The 13045-nt window shown below is 44.2% G+C and overlaps 1 protein-coding gene across 12 annotated transcripts in view; it reads left to right on the top strand.

The window, feature by feature from the left end:
* myt1lb (myelin transcription factor 1-like, b) overlaps positions 1 to 13045 on the top strand; it is a 95390-nt gene that overhangs the window by 55265 nt on the left and 27080 nt on the right. For 9 of the 12 annotated variants that reach the window (XM_051396266.1, XM_051396263.1, XM_051396262.1 and 6 more), the window contains 2 exons: positions 7424 to 7887; positions 11485 to 12663. In XM_051396266.1, the coding sequence (XP_051252226.1) occupies positions 7424 to 7887; positions 11485 to 12663 (1643 nt within the window). Of the gene's footprint in view, positions 1 to 1315; positions 4264 to 7423; positions 7888 to 11484; positions 12664 to 13045 lie in introns of those variants that run through there. The other 3 variants (XM_051396274.1, XM_051396275.1, XM_051396273.1) reach the window with 2 other exon arrangements.

The raw sequence follows: 13045 nt of genomic DNA on the forward strand, positions 1-13045 counted from the left end.
GCACCGCTGCACCTCACTCTATGCCTGGCAGGAGGAGAGGAGAGGATACAGGACATCAGTAAAGGATAGGAAATTGAAGATAGAATGAAGCAGCTGGGAGATGAGCAGTTTTAACAGAAGCAGTGGAATGTCTAAGTGAGATAGGAAAAGGAAGCAGGGATAGAGATGAAGAGACTGAGGAGGTGAAGAGGGGACAGAGGGTGAAGAAGGAAATCAGACAGAATTATCAGAAGGTCATATGAAGTAAAAGAACAGTGCGCCTACAAGACGTTAAAGCACAGCTTACACTATAACAGAGATAGAAGATGAGCGCGCCAACCACAAAAGGATGGAAATGGAGAGAAGGCAGAAGCGAAGAGCGAGCGACTGAAACCATTTCAAATAGAGGAGAGAAAGAGGCCTGGAAACAGAAGAGAACAGGCAGCCATCCACCCCCGCCAAGCTCAGCAACCCCTCTGCCTCCATGTGCAGAACCAGATAAGGTCGCATTAATCAAAATCTGCCACTTCCCCTTCCAAAAAAACACCGTCTATGCCATCAACCCCCCTCTGTGAAGTATCTGTCACCGAAACGGAAATTTCCATATTTAATGGGAAAGCTTTATATCACCAAAAAGGCAGTGTGGGCTGAGGGTGAAAAGAACAGAGTTGGTTGGATCTGTCAGCTCTGTCATTAGCTTATACACTTTAGACTGCATGTGGAGCCTTGGGGTTCGTTTCAGCTTGGCTCTGACACCATTGTTATCATTTCAGCGGTATGATGAAGCTGGACCGAGATTGGTCCTGGTCTTGTAAAACTACAATCACTTGTGTAATAATAGTATATCATAACAATGCTATATTGCCTGTTCTACATCGCAGTCTCCTTCTTAGCACATTAAAGAGTAATAGGACAGTTTTCCTACAGCATATTCTGTCCCCACATAAACCTCTAATGCAATTTAAAACACACTTTGAAAGCATTTCAAAACTGGGGCCGCCAAATTTGCAGTGGCATGCACATGCGACTTCCCTCGTCATGCCTTCCTCTCTGATGCCATTTGTTTATTTTTTCCCTTTGTAATTTTTCCCCCTTATTTGCCTCCTGTGCATATTATGACAAGACTGCAGACTACCTTTCCGACATTACCCGGCGTCAGATAAACAGGTGGTGTTTACGCTTTTTTTCATCCTCTTTTTTTTTTCCGTCTTTTTTTTCTAACCGCCTCCCCGAGGAAAGACATCAAAGGGAATAACAGATCATGTGCGGTGAGTGCAGAGCGTGCCAGGGGGACATGGGCATGAAGGGGGGAGGCAGGGGTGGGTGAGGGGGCAGGCAGCTGCTTAGGGCCAGCTTCAGGCCGGGCACATTCTGACCTCTAACCCCTGAACCCCCCCACAAGCCCTCCGCGATCCCAACCTCCCCATCCCCTTCAGCCCTCCCTTCAGAGCAGCTGCCAACTAAATTACATCAATGTCAAAAAGCCCTCCTGCTCTGCTGGGGAGATGGAGCCTGGTAAACATGACGCAGAGCGGGAATCACAGTGTAACACGGGAAGTGCAGACACTTTAGATTGTATGCCGGAATTACAGTAACAGATAAGGATGGTGATTATTGTTAACAAATGACCAAAACAATGTGCCACTGTGTCTCTTACATACATGCCACTTCCCCAGCTGGTCGATCGGTTTCTACTGTAGACATAAATCACTACAGGTCATGAATATACACACTTTTTTTTTATGGCCAAAAAAAAAATCCCAAAACAGCTGGGTACTGCTGTTATAAGCAGCAGAGTCAGTGCAGTACTGGGTTAGTATTAGATGAATTGATTTAAATAACTACAGTTCATGGAAATGAGGGAACTTGTCACTGAGTACAACAGTGCAGCTCACTGATGTGTTTTTAATGGTCTATGGACAACCGTACAGCTCTATGGCACAGAGGAAGAAGATATATCAGGCTTTGGCTACAGAGGCAGTACTACTAGATTGTGGTCTTTTCATGGGATTTGACAACAATAACAAAAATAGAGAGTATCACCAGATTTATTCTTTATCTACATTTTTGTTGTGTTCCTCCATATAGTGCAGAAACAGTTCAAGGCACCAATCGGTCAATCAACAGAAAACAGTTTTGATCATTGATTAATCATTTAAGTTATTTAAGTGAAAATGCTGTTTCTTAGTTGAATATCTTTGGGCTTTTGCACTGTTGATTGACAGAACAGCAGTTTGAAGACGTCACCTTGGATCAATTAATTGACAATAATCAATTATTTAAAAAAATCCCTGTTTATTGCAGCCCTAGTTTAGTAACACAGTCCAGCCATGTAAGTGATTCTCTCTGCTTAGATCACAGTTAGTGACTAAATACACTAACTTAGCTTATCCCAATAAACAAGTATTATGACAGCCACCACTGTGGCTTACACAGACAAATGGACAAGCTGGAGGAAGGAACTCCTTCTCCAAAATGGCTGCTGGGCTAGCAGCTAACTAGCTGGCCTCTGTGTGTGTGTGTGTGTGTGTGTGTGTGTGTGTGTGTGTGTCTGGGTTGGGGTGATTGATTGAAGTCATTACGCTGGTGGAGAGACTCCTTACCTGGCTAATCCAGGAGTGAATTTAGCTGCAGGATGACAGATAGCCGCATTACACCCCCAGAATCTGCTGCCGGATGAGCTCTCCTGCTCAGGATCTCCACTACCAAATTATGCAAAATGGCTTGTATAATGCACATATCAATATTAGATCCATCTTCAAATCCCCAGCCACAGTGTTACACTAAATTCAAGGAATCTGAAAACAAAAATGCTCAATTATCTGACATATTAAATCACTGTGTGTTAAAAATCCATTAAAAAAATATTTTGTTAAGTGCATTTTAACCTTAAGTATAGTTTATATTTTGTGTAAATGAAATAAGAATACACCACAACAGATTAGGGGCAGCAATTTACCCAGAATTTACAAATGAGTCAGTATCAGATAGGTGCACAAACAACCTGTGAGGAGAGGTTTTCCTCCAAGCATGAGCAGTAGTTGGCAGACATGGACAAAACGGAGCTAAAGGGGAGCAGTGGAGGCCTTGCATGGGCTCTGGGGGTGAGGATAAAATGTAGGAAGATGTTGCTGGGCACATGTAAGAAGCCCACTAGAGTCATTGCTAGCCATTGTACTGTACCTCAGGCATGTTGAGGCTGATGGGCTTAGTGCGAGCATTTGACTAAAGTTGAGACAGGCTTTATTAGCTGCAGGCTATGTTAGAGATGGAGCAGTGAATGGGCAACAACAGGCTTATTGAACCAGTGAGCTGAACAGCAACATGTCTGTTGGGTACTGATGCCTCTTGGCTACTTCACCACAGCACTCGCTGTCTAAAACACATAAACCATTGTAGTGTCAAGAAACGGTGAATTTGGGATGTTACTGCTTTGTTGAACTGTGCAACCAAGCATGAAGAGATTACAGTTAAATGTTGCTTGTATTATTAAGACTTTAGTGTAAACCAAAATTGGACATGTAATTTCAGCACACTAACACTGACAAACAACCATCACATGTTTCACTGACACTGAGGATTATTTTGATACCACAACTATGAAGTAGTATTTTATGAGTTTCAGAGCAAACTGTCATTGTGTGTTCTGTGTGTGCATGAGTGTGTGTGAATGAGCCATAGCAGCTGATATGAGAGCTGGAGCCTGAGACGCCAGAAAACGCCCCAAATTGCAGCGTCTGCCATGCGCTGAGCCTCCTGCACCAAGACACTGTCTTTTGTTCTCCCCTGCTAGCGGGAGAAGCCTGACAGCTCTGAAATGATCCTCTCTCCTCTTCCACACAGACACAGAGACACACACACACACACACACACACACACACACACACACACACACACACACACACACACACTTTTCATTTCAATTACTCTGCTATAGATTTCCCAGTTTTGCGTGCACACAAAAGAGGCATATACACACATGCACAAAAACATACATTCTCCTGTCTGTCTCACTCCTATAGCCTCTATTTTTCCTCCCCACCTCTCATTTTCACTGCCTGTCTGTCTCTCTCTCATTTTTCCTCACTGGCTGGCTGTGAGGATGGCGAATCCCTCATGGATTTCTGGAGGGTATCACCATGGAGACGGGGCTCTGCCACACGTGTCTATAGATCCTCCTGCTGGATAGGGGGCACAGCCAGAGGTGGTGCATTCCCTCCATCTCTAGTCTGCTCTGCTGAGAGAGAAGGAGAGACAACAATGAGCTGAGGTTGAGGGGGAGAGGTAGGAAAAATGGGAGAATAGAGAGCAATTGGTGTGGTAGAAGGATTGAGGCAATATATACTCTAGGATGTATATGGAGGAGGTGGGTGCAGTGGACGTATAAAAGGAAAAGGAGCAGGTGAGGTTATGGTGGGTGAGAACAGAGAGGGAAAACTATGAGGTGAGAATGCTGGGTGACAGGAGATGACGAGAGAGAGAGGAGTCAAGAAAAAAGCAGCAGTAAGAGGAGGCAGAGGAAGAGGCAACAGCAGCCTCATCCCTGTGTCAGGGAGACAAATAGCGTGTGATGCTAATGACTGGCTAAAGCTTTTGCCCCTGCTGAGAACAGCCGCTAATATGACTGCTAATAAAGGCACCGTGGAACGCTGTCGCATTCCAGCAGTCGCTCAACTGTCGCCCAAAATTAGCCAAACGGGAGCTCTCCTTCTCCTGCGGATCCACTCTCCTGCCTCACATTAATGCTCCAGAAACGGGGCCCTCTCTGTAACGTTTTCAGAAGGTTCTTTCTGCATTAAAGGGCCACTTCACACTGTAATAGAATTAGTTCCATCTTATAATGCTGAGGATGCCCACTCCATAAAATATGAAGTGGTCTTTTTGTGATCTGAAGCTCTTTTCTTCTTTGATTGCTACCTCTAATACCACACACTCTTGGAGGATTTTGTGATTCTGCCAGGGGACAGAGCAAGGGAAACTTAGAATGGTACAGGGTTTTCTCATCCTTTCCTGTTTCTGCACAATGCCTGCAGAATTTGTTTTCTTTTTATATTTTTTAAATGCCACCAAATTATTTCTGGAATTTTAATTGCCAAGTGCAGTGAGTGGGATGCATTGCCTGTGATGACGAATGTTGTAGCCAAGGTCACACAGCGACAGAGCCAAGGAACGTGGGATGGAGGAGCTGTGGAGGCTTCCTGTGGCTTAGTCATCGTGGTGCTTAGGAGCGTCGGGGCGAACACACCTCTCACAGTGTCACAACAACCTGACAACGCCTCTTAACACGAGTATGATTAAAAGTCATTTACATAAGATACTCTGCAGTTGCGTTCAATGAACAGGAGCCTTTAAACAGGAGCCAAATATCTGTTCCACTGTAGGTGGAACTTTCAGCGTTCAGGTTTTGAAGTATGTTGGCTCTCTGTTATCAAAAGGCCTTTTTGTTTGTACAATTCTGACCCAAAATAATGAAGTGCACTTGACACCTTTTAAAGATACAATGAAAAAATACACAACCCAGCATTTATTATTTGCTATCCATTAGCTGATGTTGCAAAGCAATTATAGCAATTCAACAACTTTTTTAGAGTGATTCAGGTGAAGTCACCACTGAGCTACACTGTGGCTCAATGCTTGACAGCCAACGCTTCCTTAAGACTGCTTCATCGTTAAGATAAAGGCAGAGAGGCAGGACCAGGAAAAAAAGAGGGAGAGGGTTTAAGGGCCTGTGTCTGTCCCACAGCACTTTCTCCCTCTCCCTCTTCCCATCCCTGCTCCCTTTCCTCCTCCTTCCTCCCACTCACCTATCCTCCTCTCCTGCCAGCCCGCCTGCCTTGGCAGCCGCTAACCTGCTGGGACTGGCCCTTGATTTATTTGGAGAGGGCCCTGGAACAGAGGGGCCAGGATGAGTGGCATTTTAATGTGCTTTTGAGATGTTTGGTCACAAGCACTATTGATCACAGTGCCGCACCACACACCCCCACTCCTTCACTGTCCCACAGACCCTCACGCTGCCCTGGGGGAGAGGTCTGGCTGTCAGGCAGGGAATGAGTTTCCATGTGGGTTTAGATTAATGAAATGAGCCCTCTGTTTGCGGGGGGTACAGGGGGTCAGACCATTAAGGAATCCCTGGGCTGGGCAAGATTGAGCCTGCCAGCTGACTGGACCCTGGCTGACTGATGGACGTCAGGGACTGAGGAGAGAGAGAGAGAGAGCAGGATGGATAGGATATTGGACTGTGGGACACACTGACATGAAAAACAGAAACTGAGGGAACAGAAATTGGTTTGTAAAACTGTGATTCTCCATTCTACAATACCACCTCACCACTGCGATGAGCCTTTTCCATTGCCACTCCACCACAAAAGCAGCACACATTGACTAACAACTACCATTTTCTTAGTCTCACACACAGCCTTGTGCCATTCATTCACATCAAGTCTTACTCTAAGCAGCGCAGAGCCGGGGAAACATCCAGAGGTTGTAAAAATAGGAGCCAGGGATATTTCACAGCCGAGTGAACATGCCCAAAGCATGTTTAGCTCTCTTACACCCCGGCCTGGACAGGGGGTTTATTTGATGGCCAAAACACTCAGCAGAACTCATCATAATTCTGACTGTGTGGGTGCTTTTGTTCAAATGTGCCAAATGCGTGCACACAGCTACACACATACACACGCTCATACATAAATGTACAAACAGCAGCTAAAGTCACACACATGCAGCTTACATTGGGGGGCCAGGTAGTAGCTCGGGGCTCTCCGAGGTTTGATGAGTGAAATGGATTAAACCCCTGTGATCAATAGCCTGAGCGAATACACAGATTATCAGATTAGGATCTGTCCCCCTGCTGCCGAGGGGAGCCAGAGAATACATTAAAATCTGAGGTGCCTTGGCAAGATTCAATTAATCAGGCTACAGGTTGTCTTTTACAGTCAATTCCAGACGAGCTGTTGTGTTGTGCTGCACTCGGTTCACGTCAGAACAAGGGCATATCAGTCTGGAACAAAGTGTTTGCAGAGCATGCACAGTGATTTTCTTTTGCCTGGAGAACAAATTGATGTTACCTGAATATAAATGAATGTGAAAATAAACTGAATCTTCTGCGTTGTTTTCTTCAAAGATAGAGATTTTATCCCTTTGTAACTGTTTTCTGGAAGAAATGGAGCATTTCATTATAATTGCTCAATAGTTAATGAGTACATGTTTAATTATGTTGGTTAAGCAAAGTTTCCAATTTTTCCCAGCAGAAGAACTTAAGGGGCATTTCTTTCCTTGCAGTAAGAGCCCCCGTTCCATTGCTGCTCCGTGCATTGCATTCTTTCCAAATGTAGTTTGTAAACCATGGCACCTTCACACAGAGGCCCAGTTACAAATGAGCATTGGCATTTATGGCCAGGTGAGGCTAACAGCTAATGGCTGCCCTCTTATCTCTCCTCTGCAGTGTGTACGGCTGCCCTCTGGCCAAGAAGAGAAAGAGTCTAGACAGACAAACCCTGGAAACCTCCCCCAAGAGGAGCACCTACCTAGATGACATGGACAACTCCACCATGGAGGAGTGCTACGAGACAGACGGAACCGAGGAGATGGACGACAGGGAGGAAGAGGAGGAGGAAGGAGCGGTAGAGGAGGAGGAGGAAGAAGGAGAAGTAGAGGAAGAAGAAGAGGACATGGAAGGCTACATGGACTACAACGTAGCGCAAATGGAGCATGAAGAAGGGGAGGTGGAGAGAGGGGATGGAGAGGGTGAAGAAGAGGAGGAAGAAGAGGAGGTAGAGGTAGAGCAAGAAGAGGAGGAAGAGGGTGACGAGGAGAGGGTGGAGGAAGCAGAGGAAGAGGAAGAAGCAGTAGAGGAGGTGGACTATGACGAGGGAGAGGAGGAAGAAGGAGAACAGAGTCATGGGCAAGGTGAGATCACTTATTGTACCAAAACCAACGCCACACACCACAACAACTGTTCTTTTCATTTTAAAGGAATAGGTCGACATTTCAGAAAATGTGTGTATTCACTCTCTGGCTGAAAGTTAGATGAGAGAATCAATACCACTGTCATGTCTGGAAGGTAAATTAAGGGCTACAGCCAGCCACCAGTTTAGCTTGGTTTAGCACAAAGACTGGAAATAAGAGGAAACAGCTAGCCTGGCTCTGTCCATAGGCAACTAAATCCACCTACAGATGCAGTACCTCTAAATCTCTATATTAACATGTTATTTCTCTTTTGTTTAATTCATACTAAAAATAAAACATTTTCATTTTAGACGGCGTTATGTGCTGGATTATTTCTTGGCTCAGCTGCCAGGCAACCAGTGGACACTCCAGGAAGTTACTATTCAGGCAAGAAATATTCTGGCACATGAACCCCCGTAAAATGGCAATTTTTTGTTTTTAGACATAGTACAGACTAAACACACATTATATAATGTGTTAATGAGTAAAGCTGCAACAAGTAGTCGACTAATCAGTTAGTTGATCAACAGAAAAATGATTGCCTATTTTCATTATCGATTCATCGTTAAAGTTTTCAGCCTCTTAAATATGGGTATTTCTTGCCTTTCTCTGTCATATATGTCAAAATATTAAATTGAGAAACTCCGATGGACAATGTTCAGTATTTTCTGAAATTGTATAGACCAAAGGATTAATCATTAATGAAAATAATCCTTAGTTGCAGAACTAGTAATTAGTGAGCTTTAGAGGTGCTGCAAGGTGAGCCAGACAAGTTGTTTCCCCCTGTTTTTAGTCTTTGTGCTAAGAGGGCTGGCTGTAGCTTTATATTTGTGTTTGGTGATATGTCTATCTATTTAAAAATGTTACCATTGTTTTTAAGTGCCGCATTTGCATATCTGGGGTTTATATATCCATATTTGATGGGCTGAATGAAGTAGTATAGGACAGTTGGACTGATTGTGCGTTGCATTGGAAAGAGATGAAAGACCTGAAACAACACACTGAATCCAGCATGACGGAAGCCATACAATGTGTTATTCCTACAGTGATTGCTATTTCATTTTTATGTGACTCATTCATTCATTCATTCATTTGCACATGTTACACACATATGTACTCATCATACTCAAAGCCTTTACTGCACTGTTACTATAGTCAAAGCCTACTAGAGGATGGATCTTCGGTATCCTAATTAAAGAGAAATTATCGAAATTGATGGCTAAAATTAGCAGGGTCCTCCTTTTTTATTCCCACTGAAATGTTTAAACCTTTTCAACCTGTTATTTTTAATAACAAACAAAATACTAGTTACTGTACTGTTGACAAACAAAGCATAACTTAAATCACGCCTTTCCGGAAATCATGATACAAAAATAACATCTAGTTTTGGGACTGGTATTTGACTCCTGCCCCATATGTTATCTCCCCCCCAACGTGGCCAAAACCAGATTTGGCAGGTTTCTCTCCAGCAGATTCTGCTTTGCACCCCCGCATCACGATTGGACCTGACAGTGCCTTCAAGTCCAATTAAGAGTGAAGCTCTGAGAGAGGAGTGTGTTAACCCTGTTTGGCGCGTAGCTCTACCCACCCAAAGTGTTGATGTGGCATCTCAGCAGCAATGCTCTTATTTCCTCGCAGAATGTGAAAACATCTCTACAGACTGGTGTTCATTAGAGCCCACAGCCGAGGCCTTACCCTTAACACTGAGACAGTGGAGTGTTGCCACTGTCTCACCAGCCTGTCAAGCGCCTGTTTTTCCATGGGTAGTAGCTGATTACCATGTTTTTTTTGATAAGTGCTATGGCCACAGTGCATGTTGTTGTCACTGGAAGTTATTCACTTTTATGATGAATTTTTCTTCATGAAATCCTTCTCATCATGGAGCTCTATAATCATTATGTTTGCTTTATTGGAATAGAAAGACTTAACAGCATTTTAATCTGCAGTATTTTCCCTTAGAAAGGCAGAATAATCTTTCCATATGCATCATTACCATGTTCCTCATTTGCCCCAAGACAGCAATACTGGATGGTCGCTTGGCAGATTCCCATCTCCTACATGTAATAGAGGTGACATTCTGGAGCTTCTCTGTGTTTCTCAGTGGCATGCACATCTCTGTAGCTAATCCATAGCCAATTCAGGGCAGGGCAGTGTCTCTGTTCCCTCCTTAATCTGTTTCGCTTCCATATCCCTTTTGTGTACCTTGATTGCTCTTCAAATTGCTTTCCTGTGCCATGTTTCATACCATCAAAAATTAAACCCCTGGTGCAGAAGGTTGCTGTAAAAAGCCTTCCACTGTCAAAATATGTGCCTGGTCATTCGTGACTGTTCCCTCTTCCCGCTCTAAAGCCCTCACCCCCCAAGCACCGATTTTGTGTTGCTCTTAGATTGGAGTGTGTGGGAGTGTGTGTGTGTGTGTGTGTGTGTGTGTGTGTGTGTGTGTGTGTGTGTGTGTGTGTGTGTGTGTGTGTGTGTAGAGTATGTGAGTGAGGGAAGTCAGTGTACATGTTAGTGTGGTATGTACAAAGAATGTCGTTGGATAATATTACGGTTTGTATTTGCATACTTAATATTTATAACTTTGATCTGAAGAATACAGTCAAGTTTACATCATTGTTGTGATTACAAATAACTCTTTGAACCTAGAGATAATTAATATTTCATCACTAATAATTACACTTTATTATTATTAATTTTTATTATTATTATTTTTATTATTATTATTATTATTGTTTTGCCCTACGGTTTGCTTGTTTTGAAGTCAAAATTCAGATCTATTATTTCTGTGTGTGTGTTTGTGTGGGTGTGGGGGGGGGTCATTTTCACTGCAGGAATGTAAGTGGCAAATGTGACGCCAATGTGAGCGATGTGCTCTTGGCGGCTCAGGGCAAAAATGTGAAAGGAGAGATTGGAAGTGCTCCAGGAGTGAGTGCTTGAAATTACTGACAGAAGAGGTTCAGTAACCTTTTGCAGCCTGTCAGAATCAATTAGGCAGTGAAAGGAATTCTAAAGATACTGATGATTGAATGAAAAAAGAACTTTACTAGCAAACGATGAATAGCTACTGACTGTGGTGCAAATGGAACACCATATTATTTCTTAGATTTTAAACTCTCCTGTAAAAAAATGCTCTCTGCATTTCTCACAGTGTTTTGATTTACACTGCTGAATAATGAATAAAATGTTATCTCATTTGCAGCTATTTACAGAAATCTTTAGTAATATTATTAATCATAAGACCTGTGAATATCATTTTCTAAAGACATCCTGGAAATAAGTGCAAAAATAAGACTTGCCAAAGATATAGTCCCTGGTTTCATAGATTCTCATTTACCAGAGCATCTTTCTCTGGAACCTTCCCCAATCGCTATATTTAACTTCCTGTGCTGATTCACAATTCAGAACACAAGCTGCTGTTAAGACTCTCAAAGTAAATTATTAGGGGAAGCAAAGAGTTCCTTATCCAATTTAGATGGACCAAGCCCAGAAATCTGATTTACCAGTAAAATAGAATGACGGAAATGAAATTACAAGACGTTTGTTCTTTCTTTCCAACAGAGGACGATCAGATGAGCAGTGGTGAGGGGGCCGAGGGCGATGGTGGAGGTGGTGGCGGCAATGCCAAATCTGGCCCAGCGACGGAGAAGGACGACAACAACAATGACGAGTACGAGAACTATGACGAACTCGTAGCCAAGTCCCTCCTCAACCTGGGCAAGATCGCAGAAGACGCTGCCAACCGAGCCATGACGGAATCTGAGATGAACAGCAACTCCTCTAACAGCGCTGAGGAAGAAGAAGAGGAGGAGGAAGAGGAAGAAGAGGAGGAGGAGGATGACGACGAAGAGGAAGAGGAGGAGGAAGAAGAAGACGAGGAGGAAGAGGAGGAAGAAGAAGAGGTGGAAGGGGATGAAACACAGCGGGGTGATCTGAGTTTGGACGTTGACAGCGATGTGGTTCGGGAGACGGTGGACTCCCTTAAACTGCTGGCACAAGGTCACGGTGCAGTATTGGCTGACAATTTAGACGGACAGGAGTTTGAGGATGGTACAACTGAGAATGGGGATGAGAATGACTGTACTCACAATGGGGGAAATTCACACAATGGTGGTAATGGACAAGTTAAGACCACCAGTAATGGACAAATAGAAAACAGTGACGAAGAAGTGTGTTTAAGCAGTCTGGAGTGCCTACGGAACCAATGCTTTGACCTGGCTCGGAAACTAAGTGAAACCAAGTCTGCTGACCGAATCGGACCATCCCAGCAAAATCATTTTTCATGCGGGGATCCCAATCAACAGCCCCAGCATCACAGCTATGGGGATTTTCACCACAGCCAAGACGACAGGCGGACACTTGATAGGAACTATTCCGACATGGACAATCTTATGAAGCTTGAGGAACAGCTGAGTCCACGCTCCAAGGCCTTCTCCAGTTGCGCACAGGACGACCGATATCACACCAACCACCGGGACTTCGATGAGGACACAGCCTCTGTGACGTCGGACCGTTCAGAAGAAGTGTTTGACATGACAAAGGGCAACCTGTCCCTGTTGGAGAAGGCCATTGCACTAGAGTCAGAACGTGCCAAGGCAATGCGGGATAAAATGGCGGCTGAGGCTGCTAGGAGAGACGGGGTGAGATATAGTCATGAAGACCATGGCCCACGGCATGGCTACGGCCTTGAGCGTAAAGCCCGGCTTCCTGATGGTATGAAGAAGCCTTTCTACCATAAAGGTGAGTGGTTCTTTCAAACATGGACACGCTCAGATGCACACCAAGCCTCCATTGGAAACCATATCTATGTCTATCACAAGTGTAGACATGTTTACCTCATTTAACAAGCTCAGGTAAAATGTTTGTCTGCCACTGTTTGGCTCTATATTCTATCTATCCTGTACCGGAGACTAGACAGCCCACATGCATTCTGGGAACCTGACTATAACCCCAGGACAAGCTTTTTCAGCCAATTTGGAAATTCGCATCTCGGTAGCAGCGGGAGCGGCAGCAGCAGCTTATGTTGTTAAAATAGGCCAGCATGGAAACATCAGAGGGTAGGCTTGTCAGGCATAAGTAATGGCAATCTGCACGGCCTGTTAGGACCGCAAATCTCATCCCT

The sequence above is a fragment of the Dicentrarchus labrax genome, unplaced genomic scaffold (assembly GCF_905237075.1).
Source record: "Dicentrarchus labrax unplaced genomic scaffold, dlabrax2021, whole genome shotgun sequence".
Lineage (NCBI taxonomy): Eukaryota > Metazoa > Chordata > Actinopteri > Moronidae > Dicentrarchus > Dicentrarchus labrax.